A 17,025-nucleotide genomic window follows, 5' to 3' on the forward strand; every position below is an offset into this window, starting at 1 on the left:
GAAAGGTATTTTAGGTGAAGAAGCTTCACAATGTCCTTAAGGTGATGATCAAATACACCTGAGGTGCCTTCCAAGTCTAGCACCCGTAGTAACCTTATCTTATCGGAAATGTAAAATGATTTCCACTTTCCAAAAACTGTTATTGATCGTACGCGAGACATATCTACTATGCTCTCGAGATCATTCTGATTTCCCTCCCAATTGCTGCTTATTGCAAGGTGACGTACTGTGTGCTGGGTGTTCAGGCTACAACCTTCCTCCAGCCTAAACACAAGATTTTCTTCAATTGACTTGGAGACGCCAATTTCACGGATGAGATCATGGACATGGCAGGCGTCAATTCCTTTTCTACTATGAATTGATTGTTGGTGTGGCAAGATCATGCTCCTGCTTATAAGATCCATGAAGTAGTTGTCTGCTATTGCCTCTGCGGACTTGCCACGCACCTCCCTTGAGTAACCCTCCGCAGTCCACCTCCGCACCAAACGTCGCCGGCTAACCTTGTAGTCTTCAGGAAAGATGGGAAGATACAGGAAACAAGATTTCAGTTCATATGGTAAACCATCATAACTTTTAGTGAGGACAGCTAATATGGTCCCAAGCTCTTGATTTGTCTCCAATTCAGCACTAATATTCTCATTCAATCTCCTCCACGCCACAGCTGTCTTTGGTTGGTTTGCCAAGAACCCACCTATAGTTACTATTGCAAGAGGAAGCCCACGGCACTTCTTAAGGATCAATTCAGCTTGTTCAACCATCTCAGGATATTGCTCATCCAGATATACAGCCTCCTTAAATACCTGAAATTGGAGTGTAACATACTTAGTACTCTAGAATTCCTATTATATACTATAATATACTAGTCACTATGATTTCTTTATTGGAGCCAATGTGGTGCAATACTTTGGCATTTCTTTTCAGAAACCACAGGTAAATGCCTATTTGTTTATAAAGCAACAGTAGGACATAAACCCAAAGATCGGCAAGGAAAAAAATTGATTAGTTTTATTTAGTCATGAAAAATCCACTTTGAGCTATAGGTATTTGTCAATTAATGAGTTTTCACGAATCCCGCCAAGAGGGTAGGTATTGCCTGCAGTTTCATTAGTAGAAGAGAATTGATCCAGCTTATAAGGGGAACCTTATGTAGTTCACTCATAAAAGAAAAACCGGGCAAAAGCCATAATTCCATGGCCACACTACCTAGATAAACTAGGTACAGGGTGATATCTGTTGAAGTGTATAAGTAGATTGTCTAGCCCTTTCCATCAGTTCGGACTTTTGGTTGCGTTGGCTAGTGCATGAAGCTTAACATGGTAGTCTCGAGTTCGAGTATTGGCTTTCGCAGTTTATCCTAAAAATTTTGTTGCCCCCTCGGAGTCCACGAATAGGCACGTATAGGCCTGTTGAGGCTACCTCTGACTCTACACGTGTTGACTTGTCTTCATGTCTTACCGTCACACATGAGGGTGGGGGGGGGTGTTGAAGTGTATAAGTAGATTGTCTAGCCCTTTCCATCAGTTCGGACTTTTGGTTGCGTTGGCTAGTGCATGAAGCTTAACATGGTATCAGAGCCTAGGGTCTCGAGTTCGAGTCCCAAATTTCGCAATTTATCCTAAAATTGTTGTTGCCCCCTCGGAGTCCACGTATAGGCACATATAGGTCTCTGACTCTACACGTGTTGACTTGTCTTCCCGTCACACGTGAGGGGGGTGTTGAAGTGTATAAGTAGATTGCCTAGCCATTTCCATCAGTTCGGACTTTTGGTTGCGTTGGCTAGTGCATGAAGCTTAACATGGTATCAAAGCCCAAGGTCTCGAGTTCGAGTCCTGGCTTTCGCAATTTATCCTAAAATTGTTGTTGCCCGCTCGGAGTCCACGTATAGGCACGTATAGGCTTGTTGAGCCTGCCTCTGACTCTACATGTGTTGACTTGTCTTTCAATCTTCCTGTCACACGTGAGGGGGTGTTGAAGTGTATAAGTAGATTGCCTAGCCCTTTCCATCATTTCTAACTTTTGGTTGCGTTGGCTAGTGCATGAAGCTTAAGCTTAACATGGTATCAGAGCCTAGGGTCTCAAGTTCGAGTCCTAGCTTTTGCAATTAATCCTAAAAATTGTTGTTGCCCCCTCGGAGTCCACGTGCACGTATAGGCCCGTTGAGCCTCGCCTCGACTATACACGTGTTGACTTGTCTTCCCGGAAGAGGGGTGTTGAAGTGTATAAGTAGATTGTCTAGCCCTTTCCATCGGCTTCGGACTTTTGGTTGCGTTGGCTAGTGCATGAAGCTTAACAATATCATACAACACGAATACATCAGCAAAGTGCTTAGGAACATTCACTACACTGCTAGCCGGCGCCTCACGCACGCCGCCACACGTAAAAAGAGCCCACACAGCCGAACCGAAGAATCCTAGGGCCACTAGAGAGCCCATCCGAAGACCAACGTAATTAACACCGCTCGACGAGCCGATCGCCATCCCCCCTTCAAAAGGGACGACATCTTAGAGTCTTTGTCAATAATTCGCACGAGGTACCTAAGATCGTTAAATTAGTTGGACTGGAGCGAATGAGGCGGTGTTGGCAATTTGGGTGACCCCTGCTTCATCCTCACATGGATGACTAGGTTTAACAAACGCAGCCCCCCTCTTCCACACCGCCCTCCCTCGAGCACGATCACCTATTGGCCCATGTTGGCTATGTCGAGGCTCTCTTGCGGGCTCCTCTTACTTTTGCCCCCTTCTTCGTGTGTGCTCGATCCCGTGTATGACACCGCAAATACCGCTGAATCTAGCTTGTGGTGCAGCGCAAGCAGCTAGGGATGCAACCTTGGAGCATGTGAACAATGTCTCGAGGTTATGCGGGCTAGGACGTGACCGGGGCCATCGTTTCCAGCCCCTCTTCGAGTTGGGGGCTGGGAATCGGGCCTAGCACCACATGGGCACTACATTGATTTGGCAACATCGTAGGTACTAGAATCGTCTCACAGCCTTGGCCAGAGGCCTCATGGCACGACCCTCACCATATGTGCGTTTAGAGCAAGGGCTAATGCAACGTCCACCAGATTCGTGTCGATCGGCTCCGGCCTCGCGTGATTTGATGTCAGCTTTCGACTTGTTGTCCGTTGGGTGGCTGGCGAGACCGGTCTTTTGGATGCCGAGATAGCGGCTCTGGTTGGTGGGAGTCGTGGTAGACTGGCGGTGGGGGCCACGACTTGGGTGCTGGCCAGCAATTTTGCCGCTGGGGTAGCGCGTCGCCTGGTGTGTGATATGTGGAGAGAGAGAGAGAGAGAGTAGCAACAACTAGAAAAAGAGTCGGGGGTTGGGATTGTGGACTCGCAAATATTTTTCCTATCGGCTATCTCAACCCTATACAAATATATAGTATTTTCATGAGTTTTAATATAACATATGGATAAAGTAATAATCATTATAAGAATCTAGGAGAAACATAAGAAAAAGATAAAAATATTTGGACGACATAACTATATTCAGTAATTACCCTTGGCAAAAATAAATCCCCACCAGTTGAAAGAAATGTGCTATGCTATCAAAATATTATTTTATGTCTATTTTCAATCAGATTTATTTTTCAATACTTATTTTTCATGAAAACACAAAAGACATGTGTTTCGTTTCATTGAATTACAGGTCTACTATCGAGAACTAGATTTTGGACTAAATTGTCACAAAAAGGATGGATTTGATGATGGTTTTTATTAATTCAAAGGCTAAAAAAGATGTGACTGATTTAGAAATAAAAACTTATAAAAAGGCAGCATCAACACTATTAGTATATTACAACAGATAGTTTTCTCCCAGAAGTACATTAATCACCAATCTACTTATACTAAACAGTGCTAGCAGGTGCACGGGTTTGGCGAGAAGTGTGCAAATTATAATTTAGTTTTAACTCAAAAGAAATTAATATAACAACTTATATTTTATACATACCTTTTTCGTGAACAGGTCCCGCGCATGCTCTTTTTTCAGAGCTTCTAGTTTATATATATAATCCTTCTGCACTGAACAAAGCTTAGCAATATTCTCTTCCCTAGTAGTGACTAGGACCCGGCTTCCTTTTGCCATTTTAGGGAATCTTTGCACTATCAGGTCCCATTCTGCAACAGATGACACATCATCAAGAACAATCAAGGAACTCTTTTCTTCTATAAGCCTGGCCAACTCCTTGGTCAACTCTGAAAGAGAAATTGCCGGTGGTGATGTTATCTTTGTACTACCCAACAAACCTACTACATTCTTCTTTTCAGAAGTTTCTGCATTTAGTTGGATAACTAAGCTCTTAAAGAGTTCCTCAAGAATGAAAGGCCGCATGATAGTGACACATGCACGCTTCTCAAACTTGCCACTGATCTCCTGATAGACATCTCTGGCCAGTGTAGTTTTCCCCAGGCCACCCATTCCCCACACAGAGATCACCTTAAGTTGTTGGCCAGCTTTATCCAAAATTAGATCGATGATCTTTTTTATCTCTGTATCTCGACCAACAATATGTGATTCCTCTAGAGAAATCGCCATGGTCATGGCACGACTGTAGCTCTTACTGGTTGAACGATTCCATTCAGCATCCTGAGAATGAGAATGGTATGTACCATTGGTGATGGCATTTCTTGAGCTTGACCTGGCAGCCTTCGTTAAATCTGTTCCATCTTGAGAACCCTGGGCACAAACGAGAAATGTTTAGCGATTTATATTTTAACAACTGCACTTTAGTCACTTTGCCACATGGGCCGCTCTAACTGGGATGGTTTTGCTAGTGTGCTTGTCATGTTTGGTTCCCTTGCCGACTATTACCTAATGAGTAATATGACTTAAATGCAAGACCAATTAATTAGCCAAAAGGTTGAATTAGAAGAAATGCTAGTGGTAGAACTTTCAGTATTACCTTCTCATAAAATGCATAAAGATTTTGATCAAAGGAACATTTCTTGAGCTCTGATACCGTGCTTTCTTGTCCTGCACATAAGCTTGCAACTTCACCTTGCCTTGTGGACACTATTATGAGGCTCCCTTTATTATTGCTTGGAAAACACCTCTTAACCCGATTCCACTCTTCAATTCTTGACAGGTCATTAAGCACAATCAAGAACTTCTTTCCATTGACATATCCATTGAATTCATCAGCCAACTCTTGCCCCTTCTTTTTTGTTTCCAACATAATGTCAACCCCTACTGATGTGTGGAACTGCTCCACCAAACTTTGAATGAAGTCTTCTGGATTAAAAGGATGCATCACCCTCACCCATGCTCGGCATGTAAAATTTTTTTTGACCTCTTCATTCTCATAAGCTGTCCAGATGATCGATGTCTGCCCGAGATCAGCACCTTTCCCCAACAATGCAATCACCCTAAGGTCGGTATCCTTCTTGTTTATCAGCTGGACAAGATCCACTTTTGATGTTTTGTGCTTCATGGCCTCCTCAATTCCAAGCATTGTTGTACCTGTTATTATAGGTGTCAATGGATAAAAGACAAATTGAATAGTCATGCCGCTTACTCAATACGAACTGCATACCTACTTGAATCAGACGGATGCAAATACAGTTATAAAATATGCAATGATAAGGTGTTTCTGACAATATATCCACATATGTAGGCAACTTAGTAAGTCCATTTTGTTTCATTTCATCTATAGGAACATGGATTTGTATTCAACGTACTAACATGCTCCAACATCATACGTACATATATTTCTTTATCATATCAATTAAGATAAAGGAAGAGAATCCCCCTGCTTCTGCATCAATGAGTCATGCAGCCACAAATTTAATTACTCCCTCCGATCCAAATTAATTGTCGCAGATTTAGGAAAAATGTTGCCTAAATTTGTCTAGGTTCAATGAACCTGCAACAACTAATTTGGATCAGAGGTAGTATGAATGATAGGATAAAATAATAGGAGTACTCGAGAAGGGAGAAATTGTGGCTGAGCGCGCACTTACCTGCACTAATTATCCTTACCATCTATTACTTTCTGATATGCCATTTCCACATCTGTCAGATGCATTAAGTATATGTTCTACTTAATTATGCGAGGTGCAACATAGTCAATCTAGACCCATTGGCTGACAGATTGTGCGCGCGTGTGTGTGAGAGAGAGAGAGAGAGTCAACATGTCAAAGTCAACTTCTCACATGAAGCGTGAGAGGGAGTAAATACAGTGACTTCTGAGTCCCCTAAGAGCAAGTACAATAAGGTACAGTCAGCAGGCTATAAGATTTAAAATAATATAGTTTTGCTGAGTTGGATGAGAGAGAAGAGGAGAGAGAAGAAAAGCAGGCTACAAGATAATAGCCAGCTGCAGCGCGTGCTCCTATGCACTTTGTGAGATTACAAGGTGGGCCATATGCATATAAAGTAGTTCATACTTGTATCTAACTATTGTATGTGCTGACTACAAGTAGGCTATAGATGACATGGCAAAAACATATAGCCAACTATACTGACTCTTCTATTGTTCTTGCTCTAAAAAAACAGTGACTTCTGAGTCAGTGACTCTCTCACGTTAAGTCAACTCTTTCACGTGAAGCATGAGAGGGAGAGGAGTGTGTGAGAGATAGAGTGTGGACCCTGGAGTTTGCGTCAGTGACTCAGTGAAAGAGACACGCAGTGATAGAGAGAGAGAGTGTGTGTTGACTTTTACTGCCTGATTTCAAGCTCGTGTTAACTGTTCACCACTATCTATCATTTCTATCATTTGTACTCCCTCTCTATCTATCATTAAATAAAGAGTTAAGACATCTTTCATGGGACGGAGGAAGTACTACACACACAAAAAAATCGTTGCTGATACTACTGAGATCCCAAAATGAATGCTTTGAGGTTGACGATCAAGATATGAGGGGGGGGTGCACCATTGTAGGAGCTCAGAAGCACTTCTCTCTTTGAGAATCAAAAGTCACCCCATGTTGCTTACCATATTTTCATCCAATTTTCAAGATGATAAGACCAGGGAGAAATTTAAAAATGAACGCATTTTCTCAACAATTGGTTGTTGTCGTATATGCAAAAGAATACAGGTCCATATAAAACAAATCAAATCTATGACCTTACCTGCGATGCTGGACTGGCTAGTAGGAGTGGCAGATCTGGAGCCAGGGTTCTTGATGAGATTGTACCGTACGTTCCTGTGGCTGACATCTTCAACCTTGGCTCTAAGCTCCTTCATCTCCATGGCCACACGGCGCCGGTCTAGCAGCGTAAGAGGCGCGCGCCACCAAGATTGTTTGTCCAGACGAACAGCAAAATCCTGGAGGCAGTCCTCGACGTTATAGGCCACGTCGCGAACTTGCTTTACCCAGATCCTGACCACCTTGTTGTCGTCTTGCTCGTCGTGTGCAGTCATAAGGAAACCCTGCATCATCTCAAGCTCGTCGGTGATGAAGGCCTGATCACGCCGAACTCCGAGCTGCAAAGCCACCTCCTCCGCCAATGCGGATTTGGCGTAGCCAAGCGCTCCATGCAGCACAGACTTGCCCACGCTCAAACCTGTTGCTTCCATTTTTAGCTAGGCTTTGATGAGTAGATGCACTGGTGCTACTGGTGGGTGTGGAAACATAAGCTAGCCAAATGGTGGGTTAAAAGGAGTTGTGGGCTGCAAGTGTGCACCCACTAGTTGGCTGATTTGCTACTAAGTAAAAGGATCACCAAGAAAGAGAGAGAAAAATTAACATGAAGACTCCAGGCTGTGATAGGTGCAAGTCCAAACTAGTAACTAAATTCAGTTTAGCCAGGAAAGCACGAGCTAAGCAATGTAACTCTAGTCTGAGCTCCTTGCTGGGGATCTTTCATAGATGGGCCAGGAAGGTAAGCCTTTTGAAAACTATTATACAGCAAGGGAGGATACAGGGCGGACTAGCTGGAGTCTATCTACAACCAATTAAACATGTCTTAGTGTTTATTTAGAGAGCGCTGTAAATTTGTCCCAAAGTTTGTCGACTTTTGACGATTCCCAGAGTTGAGCCATTTGCATTTATCCTTTCCCTGAAGTTGATTGCCAATTCTACATTTACCCTCACGCTTAAGCTAAGGCATCTCCAGCAGCTCGACGCAAACAGACGCTGCGACCACGCGGTGGAAAGATAAGGCTGACCCCCCCTCCACCCCCAGCGGTCCGATGCAAAATGACTGGCCTGTCCGCAGGGATGCAAACGCGGCTCAAATTTGCGCCGCGAATGCATCTGGCACGGACGCACCGCGTGTCCGTGGCCTGTCACCACGGGCCCACCGGGCGCAAGGCCGTATCGCTCCGGCTGCGTCGCTTGGGGCGCATCGCTTGCGCGTGCTGCAGCTTTCGCCATCAATGGCGCCTCGTCTTCAAAGGCCACACGGCGGGTGGCGGCTGGCCTTCTACACCGCCATTGAGCACACGCCTTCGTGTCCCGCGCCCGCCCATCCTTAAAAGGCCACCGCAGCATCCTGCCATCGCCTACACCTCCGTAGGCACCCACGCTTGCACCCAAACAACCCGACAACACAGCACAGCGCACCGCCGCCACGCCATAGGCAAGAAGAAGAACGACCACGAGGCAGGACCGTCGGACCTGGCGGAGGAGAAGCGGCAGTTCAGGCCCCCCTTCGTTCCTTCGCCACTCGGCTGTTTTACACGAACTGGATGTTGTGCGACGACTGGGTCGACGTGCACTTGTCGTGGGTGCCCATCCCGCCGGCACCACATTCCGGCCCTCAGCAGAGATCGAGCGCCGACGCACCAACCTCCCTCCAGATCTCCTCCATGACCCCGATTTCGCCGTCCCATGTGCGACAACTACCACCACCTCGGTAGGCCACCAATGACTACAACTTCGGTAGGCCACCAAGGCCGCGGCGGGAGCTCACGCGACGGCCGCGTACGCCACCACCTCAATTGCCCCTACCGGGGGACGACAACGTCGCCTGCATCTTCCCCATGATCCAGATGGTGCAGAAGGAGGGCAGGTAGATCGAGCTGTCGGAGGAGCTGACCGAGGACGAGATGACGAGGCTTGGCATACTCATATCGGAGATGCCTCAGCCGCCACCCCGGTACGTCGTCGACCTCATGCCGCTAGGCTATCGGAGGAAGAGGCCTTGCAACTGGGTGCCGCCTCCTCCGCCCCTTGTGCCCAATACTGGGCACCAACGTCCGCTCCACCTCCACCTCCACAACCGACCACACCGGCATATGCTCTGCGGCAGCCGAACTGGCCAAGGGCGATCCCGGACGTCGTCAACCTGACCCAGGTGCCCAGCGCCGGTGAGAAGTAGGCAGGGTTAGGGTTTTAGCAGGCCATGGCCTTTTTATGTTTTTATGTTTTATAATTTTTTAACGCTATGTAAATTATTTTATTTAAATGAAAAAAATGTGGGAACGGTGAAATGCGTCTTGCCGCTGGGGGCACCCCAGACGCAAACGGTCGGTCTTGGCCCGAAGCCCAATTTCGCGCCAGTATCCAACGCAAACGGACACGTGCGGTCACCTTTTTTGTCCGAATTGCGTCGGGCCGCTCGAGATGCCCTAACACAGTTTGAAACCATGATAGTACCTCCCTGCTTGCACCCTCAACCACCCAGTCTGTCCATACTAAAACTAAAACTACTGAAATCCAATGTTCCTATGGGCTATGGCTATGAAAAATATAAGGTAGCCAATGGTGGGTTAAAAGAAGGAGCTCTGGGCTGCAAGTGTGCGCCCGCTAGTTGACTGACTTGCTTTACTAAGTAAAAGGATCATCAAGAGAGAGAGAGAAATGAATTAAGATGAAGACTCCAGGCTGTGAGAGGTGCAAGTCAAGTCCAAACTAGTAATTCAATTCAGTTTAGCCAGGAAAGCACGTGCTAAGCACCGTAACTGTAGTCTGAGCTCCTTTTTGGGAATCTTTGAGAGATGGGCCAGGAAGGTAAGCCTTTTGAAAAATATTATACAGCAAGGGAGGATTTGGGGAGGACTAGCTGGAGTCTATCTACAACCAATTAAACATGTCTAAGTGTCTATCTAGAGAGCACTGCAATTTTTTCCCAAAGTTTGCCGATTTTTGCCGATTTCGAGAGTTGAGCTATTTGCATTTATCCTTTCCCTGAAGTTGATTGCCAATTCTACATTTACCCTCGACATTCAAACTAACAAAGTTTCAAACTAAAACTACTGAAATCCAATGTGCCTATGGACTATGGCTACGGAAAATATAATCAGACTTACTTAGCCAAATTCAGCTCGAACAATTCTCCAAGTAAAGTAATCCCATGGGCCCAAATCCTCAGTACCTTCGAGGCAGGAGACCCGGGATTGCGCATCACCCCACCGCCGCATCATGTGTCCTCTCCACCCAGCACGTCAGCCCAGCATCCATCTTCGCCGCCGTGGACCCAGCCTCGCCGTCCGCCGGAACAGCCAGCCCCATAGCGGCATGCCTCCCCATCTCGCTCATCTGGCCGCCGCAACCCCATGGAGCAGCCTCCGCGAGTCTCTCCACGCGCGCCTGCGGCGGAGCCGGACATGGAGACGCCAGGCGCTTGGGCGGGGGTAACTGGACTGGGCTGAACCGGCGTGTGTGCCTGTAAGTGTAAGGGCAGCCCAGTACGCACGGCCTGTTCAAAAGACCCAAAACGAATGGGCTTTTCTAGATACCATGGTACGACCCAGCCCGGCCCAGCCCGGTCCAGCCCGCACCACACCCCTTCTCCCATCTCCCGTCATCGCGTGGCAGTCGTCAAACCAAGTCTCGCATCGCACGCCATCTTCGCCAGCGCCGCCCAGCACACCACAGCGCTGTCCCCTCCCCGCCGTGCCGGCGAGCTTCACCTCCCGCCGACGCAAGCGAGCCACCTCCGAAGAATTCTCGCCCACTACTCCTCCTCGTCTCCCTCCTCCTCGCCTCTACCGCGATGGCGTCGGGCGGAGATCCATCCGGGTTCGCTGGTGAGCTATGCCCTCCCTTGCTCGGATTACCCGTTCTAGCCTGCTCCGATCTCACCACCGCCGCGGGCGATCGATCCCAGCCTCTGCTCCTGGAATTCTGGCGCTCCAGCCTCTCCAATCCATCTAGTTAGTTACGGATTTGTTTGTTGTGCCGTGGAATATACTGATCTGGTCTACCCATCTATGTCTCGATTCGGTTCGTCTCCTTCAGCGCCCCCGTGCGCGATCGGAACCTAAGTGCGAGGGTGTCTACAACCCTAAATTATTGCCACTGGTATCAGCCTCGATTCCCCAGTAATTCCAGCCTCGTTAACTCCGCCATGCCCTGCTCGGAAGTAATGCCAACGAGTCGATAAGAAGTAGAGCGAAATAAATTCCTGCTACTGTTTGTTGAGAAGGAGAGGTTCCGCTTCAACTGGTTCTCCTACCCCATATGTTCCTGTTCGGCTCTCTTACTCATGTGTGTTTGCGGAGAGCATTGTTAGTTTGCTGTAAACGCAAGAGGATTGGTGCCATGTTAGTTTTTCACCCTTATTCTCATGCTTGGTAAGGAAGACAGATGCTGCTGTGCAGAACACTTGATTTCGTCTGAAGATGTTGGAGCCTGTTTGTGACTAACATTGTTAGTTGATGTAACTTAGAGTTTGTTTATTACACTGCCACCTGATGAGTTGCTAAAGCTGAAAATATATATACAAAGTACATGCCCTATTCGAACCAAATCACGTACTACCTCTGTTCCAAAACAAGTGTCGTGACGCGGAACTAGACACATTTCAATGTGTAGATACATCTGCATCTAGAGAATGTTGCGACACTTATTAGCGAACGGGGGGAATAGTTTCTCTTCATTCTAAAGAGGAGGGGAGCAAAATATCATATCCTCTCACATTGCTTCTGTTGCAACTTGTTTACTGCCAACTTCATTTGCTCTGCCACCACAGTTTACTATGTTATGTATGTTTCTTCTCTGAACCACTTCTTTTGCAGATGCGAGCAAAACTAAAAAATCAGAAGGATCATCCAACGAAGGTCAAGGGGTTCCTCCATCTGCAGCTGCAGGACTTTCAGGCCCTTTCGATTTTTCCTCTATGCAAAAGTTGCTCAATGTATGCCCCTCCCCCTAGCTTTTACATGATTCTTCCTATGCTTGCTTCAGTCACACTTGCACTTCATTCCTGACCGAGCAGTATTCTTTTGACTTTATTTAAACGAATTACGGTTTCCAGGATCCATCTATAAAGGAGATGGCAGACCAAATTGCAAGGGACCCCGCATTCAATCAGATGGCCGAACAGCTACAGAAAGGTGCTCAGAGTACAGGAGAACAAGGCTTGCCTGCAATGGACCCTCATCAATACCTTGAAACAATGCAAAAGGTCATGGAAAATCCTCAGTTTATGACAATGGCTGAGCGTCTTGGGACTGCTCTGATGCAGGTACCACCTACTTTGCCCAAGAGACTCCTCTGGTTTCCCTTCTTTGCTGTTTACTTGGCTGCCAAGGCCTTAATTGTCTATACTCAACTATTTGGCTTAGGATCCTGGTATGTCCAGTATGCTGGAGAACATGACTAGTCCAGCACATAAGGAGGATCTTGAAGAGCGCATGTCTCGTATTAAGGATGACCCAGCCTTGAAGCCAATTCTTGACGAGTTAGAGAACAGTGGTCCTGCTGCAATGCTAAAGTAGGGCATACCTAGTTATCTACTACTGATATCCATGTATGAATGAATATCTATAAAACTTGACTCATATACTTTTCATTTGCACATGTAGGTTCTGGAATGACCCTGAAACTCTTCAAAAGATTGGCCAGGCAATGGGAACTGCTATGCCATTCCCCAATATCTCCATTCCTGAACCTTCTGGTACCGAAGAAACTGAAGAGGAAGGTGAAGACGAAGATGAGGAGTCCATCGTCCATCACACTGCCAGTGTTGGGGATGATGAGGTAATGGGGCTAACAACAGAACTATGTACTCGAATTTCATTTTTCTTTTGAGCTGATTTGTGCTTTGCATATGGTTCTATATTATGTTGGTGTTACACTGAATAGTTTCACTGAATCATTGTCTTTTTTTACCATATTACTATCACTACACCTGTGTGCTGCAACAAACTAGTTTTGTACAGTTTTTGTTAAAAGAGAAAGGTGTGCTATTGTTTACCATCTCAGATTGAACCACCCATCCTTGCTCTCATCTGAATGGTCTATGCCAAAACAATAGGTGGCCTGAAGATGAATGAACCGCCACCAGTTGAGATCTTAATTGAAAGTTGGCGTTTTACTGTATAATTACTTGGTTGGTGTGCATTTTGACCACAGTTACTACAGGGTTTTAAGGAATTGTTTGGGCGATACTAGTTGATACACCAAAAATGATGTACACTTTTCAATATATGAACTAAGCTTACGTTGGTAATTGGAGAGACAGGAGGCTCTTGGCGCGTAGTACGTGTTCATTTGTATGGTCCACAAATATGGGCAAGGTTAGAAAAGGCCTGCCTTGACCATAGGCTGAGGTTTAGGTGACCGCCAAGGTCCTCAGGCGAGGAATCAATCTGCCTGTTGATGACTCAACCTCCCTGGCAAAGGTTCGAAGGCCTATTGCAGCGAGGGATCAAGCTTCACTATGTTATCACTGCAGGGAGGAAGGGAAAGGAAGAGTGCGAGAGGTTGCACGGGGACAATTGGTGTTCTTTTTCCATATGTGTGCTTGAGATACATAGCCAGTGCTTTAATGGGCTAGGTCAGCCCATCTAGCTTATTTGTCTTTGTTCTTCCTATTCTATTTCACACTACAGCCTATCTATGTGTTCTCTTATGCTGCAATGCATTCCATTCTGTACAAAATTCTGACACGCCTAGGCAAGCTCGTTGCTGGACGGCGACAAAACGCCAGTCACTGCCTGGTGCCTTTTTAAACCTTGAATATGCCAACTTGCAATCTTGCCCTCCGTTGCATCTTCCTGCATATTGATCTGCTGCAATTTAATTCTGTGGTCTCCTCTCATGTGGATACTGTGCCCAGTGTTCACACTTAATGTGATCACAACTACAGTGTCGTTTTTGTAAGATTTTTCGCGAAAACGCAAAAGCCTTGCATTTTGATGCGTTGATAGAAAGTCATTTTTGTAAGATGTATGCAGGTTTATGTGACTAAGATTCTAACATCATCTCCATTTACAGTCTTCATGATTGCTGTTTTCATTACAAGCATCTTTTCTACGGAGTAGTTTTTTAAAGATAGCTGCTACTATTTTTTTGTTGACTTTGTTTTTTGCATTGCTGTTGGACCTTTTATTTAATATTTAACAAGTTAAATCGTCCAATAGGGTCTGAAGAAGGCTCTAGATGGTGGAGCAGACAAGGATGAAGAAGACTCTGAGGGAAGAAGGGCCATACACTTTGCATGTGGATATGGTGAGGTATGTAGATCTGCTCATTGCTCAACCCTTTTAAAATGTAACGGTAATCCAATAATTAAGCTTGTATAAGTGAACAAATGTCAAACAGATACTAATATTTACTTTGTTATTACCATGACAAATGATACTAGTGGAATTGCAGTTTCATAGTTATTTATCTAAAAAAAGGTTTTATAGTTATTGTTTAGTAACAAGCTATGCTTTGAGTAATGAGCTCTTTTGCAGGTGAATAATGAGTTTGTTTGGTGCCTAAGTATACTTGTTAGCTTAATTTATTTACTTTCACAGGCTATACAAGTTTTGCCTTTATTTTCTCCTCTTGCTTTTAAGCATTTTATATTATATAATTATGTGTAAAATGGAGAGCTAATATACTTGCTGATTATGATTATTAGTCGGAAGCAGACTAGTTCTGCTCCAGTTCATTGATGCCCCTAGTTATCTCTCTGGCGGGTCACACTACAGTATACAGTATTACTTTAGCAAACTACATCGTTAACCATCACCATTGACTTGCCCGGAGCTGGTAATGCCCACCTACCTATAGCTATATGAAGGTCCTCTACCACTGTCCCAGACTGCATGTTTCCTGATCCAGCAATTCAATTTTTTTTGCATTAGGTGGTCTTTAGGAATGTCATTTCAGTGTTGATAGCTATATTCAATGTTGAAACACAAAATCTATGAATGACATACTATCATCTGCTGCTATCTATAGCCTATGTTACATTTTCTACCTGTTTACTTGGTGTGTGTTATAAATTTCAGTTCAAGTGTGCGCAAATCCTCCTTGAGGCGGGTGCTGCAGTAGATGCTGTGGATAAGAACAAGAACACCCCACTGCATTACGCAGCCGGCTATGGTCGGAAAGAGTGTGTGGATCTTCTGCTGAAGCACGGTGCTGCTGTGTAAGTTAAATCTTCCCTCTTCTTCTCCCCTTTGCAGAGTCTGGTCCCTCGATGCTTATTTGACCGTCTCCAATGCCCTGCAGCACGCTCCAAAACATGGATGGGAAGACGCCCATTGATGTTGCCAAGCTCAACAACCAGAACGAAGTCCTCACGCTGCTTGAGAAGGATGCGTTCCTGTAAATCGCTTCACTTCCCTCCCGTAGATGGAGACCTGGACATTTAGTTCCATCATACTTTACATTCCTTGGCATTGGCCGGATAGTCATATATACTCGAAAAGTCAGTTTATTCTTTGTGTAAGAGAATCTGCTACGTGTGCTAGCTAAGCCTGCAGGCATACTGGCTTAGGTTTAGACTGTTTACTGTCTATGGTGACATGTGTATTCACTTCGTTTCTGTTGATTTCACCAAGTAATCAAGATCGTGTGTCGACAGATTATTTCCGGCGTTGTGCAGAGGTTGAAGTTGATACGCATGCTGTTTACTGGAAAGGTAGCATCGTTGGATTTTAACTAAGATGCCAATGGGCGGGTGCGGTGCAGATAAAGCAATCATGTACACATACGTTACTAGCTGTACTATAACTGAATCGTTGGTACAATACCCTCCCCATGCCCATATACGGATATACCCGAGGCCAAGGGGTAGTCATTTTACATGCTCATTACTATCACGGATATAACAAACCACATAAGTAACATAACTAACCAACTAAGTTCACACTGGCAGCTGGGTTTCTAGGGTTGGGTTTGGGGATCAGAAATAGGACGGGCGTGCAGGGTGTGGGGTTTGATCGGATCTACGGGCAGCAAACCCAAATTAGCCCCTAGGACAGTGGGATTGGGTAGTCAAAAAAAACCAGGCGCATTTACAATATGAGACGGAGTCAGAGAACTTCCTCACTTCGATCTTAAAGAAGTGAGAGCTGCACAAAAGGGGAGCCGACTACTCCACTGGCCAATGAGTGGTCTAGTAGGGTTAACCCTGATCTCTATTGACTAAGTGTGAAACAATAACCATTGCAAATGTCATTATGAAGAACTTCATGTACTCTCCAGCACTAAATTTACAAATTCCATCTGGGATTTAATACCTTATATCTCCATTTTTGGGATCTAATGATAGGCAAGAGATAGGTAGGGGCACTAGAAAGATGTGCCTTCACAATACCAAAATGTCACCATAGGGATAATTCTATCTATTATTGCTTGAGGATCTTTTTTTGAATTGGAAAATGCAGAGGAACATCAAGGTATTTAGAGGGAAGCACCCCAAGTTTACAGCAAATAATTTCAGCACATTAAAATTTAATTTATTCTTCATTGAGATTAACTACCTCCATCTCAAAGTTTAAGTTTTTTTTAAAGTCAAACAAATAAAGTTTGACCAAACTTTTAGAAGAATTTATCTACAAATATGATATTTTATGGATATCATATAAAAATATATTTTATTATCTATCTAATGATATTGATTTTGTATTTTGCATGTTAATAATTTTTGGTAAAAACTTAGTTAAATTTAAAATAGTTTGATTTTTTAAAAATAATATAAGTCTTAAGTTTTTGAATGGAGGTAGTATACAGCTAATGTAATCATTCATAACATGAGCCCAGTTAACAGTAGACATACTGTGCGCCGCGACTTACGGTGTCCGCGCTAGTGGCCAACTGGCCATGATCAACAGCCCTCTAGAGAGCTAGTTGTTGAAATGTGCTCGTTGTATAGCCGGTGACACTTGTTATTTAGTATGCAAACCGACTTACTA

General features: G+C 45.0%; 2 protein-coding genes across 2 annotated transcripts; one reads left to right on the plus strand and one right to left on the minus strand.

Moving 5' to 3' along the window:
• Positions 1-8: 8 nt before the first annotated feature.
• Positions 9-7,518, minus strand: LOC124681301 (disease resistance protein Pik-2-like; the record flags this gene model as incomplete). Its single annotated transcript, XM_047216232.1, has 4 exons — positions 7,071-7,518; positions 4,903-5,459; positions 3,951-4,676; positions 9-800 (listed from the first exon to the last, which is right to left on the minus strand). Coding segments are annotated over exons 1-4 (2,523 nt in total), but the record flags the coding sequence as incomplete, so codon positions are not given.
• A 3,222-nt stretch (positions 7,519-10,740) lies between these two features.
• Positions 10,741-15,696, plus strand: LOC124681297 (ankyrin repeat domain-containing protein 2A-like). Its single transcript, XM_047216229.1, has 8 exons — positions 10,741-10,914; positions 11,905-12,023; positions 12,144-12,353; positions 12,454-12,602; positions 12,694-12,868; positions 14,254-14,346; positions 15,115-15,254; positions 15,338-15,696. The coding sequence occupies exons 1-8, from the start codon at positions 10,881-10,883 to the stop codon at positions 15,435-15,437; spliced, it is 1,020 nt and encodes a 339-aa protein (XP_047072185.1). The 5' UTR covers positions 10,741-10,880; the 3' UTR covers positions 15,438-15,696.
• The last annotated feature ends 1,329 nt before the right edge of the window (positions 15,697-17,025 follow it).

This window comes from Lolium rigidum, unplaced genomic scaffold, assembly GCF_022539505.1.
Source record: "Lolium rigidum isolate FL_2022 unplaced genomic scaffold, APGP_CSIRO_Lrig_0.1 contig_39055_1, whole genome shotgun sequence".
Classification (NCBI taxonomy): Eukaryota; Viridiplantae; Streptophyta; class Magnoliopsida; order Poales; family Poaceae; genus Lolium; species Lolium rigidum.

Bases quoted from the DNA above. Each gene is read 5' to 3' on its own strand.
- LOC124681297 (XM_047216229.1), top strand. From the start codon at position 10,881: ATGGCGTCGGGCGGAGATCCATCCGGGTTCGCTG. The intron at 12,024-12,143 runs GTATGCCCCTCC...TACGGTTTCCAG, and splicing joins CTATGCAAAAGTTGCTCAAT to GATCCATCTATAAAGGAGAT. The intron at 14,347-15,114 runs GTATGTAGATCT...TATAAATTTCAG, and splicing joins TTGCATGTGGATATGGTGAG to TTCAAGTGTGCGCAAATCCT.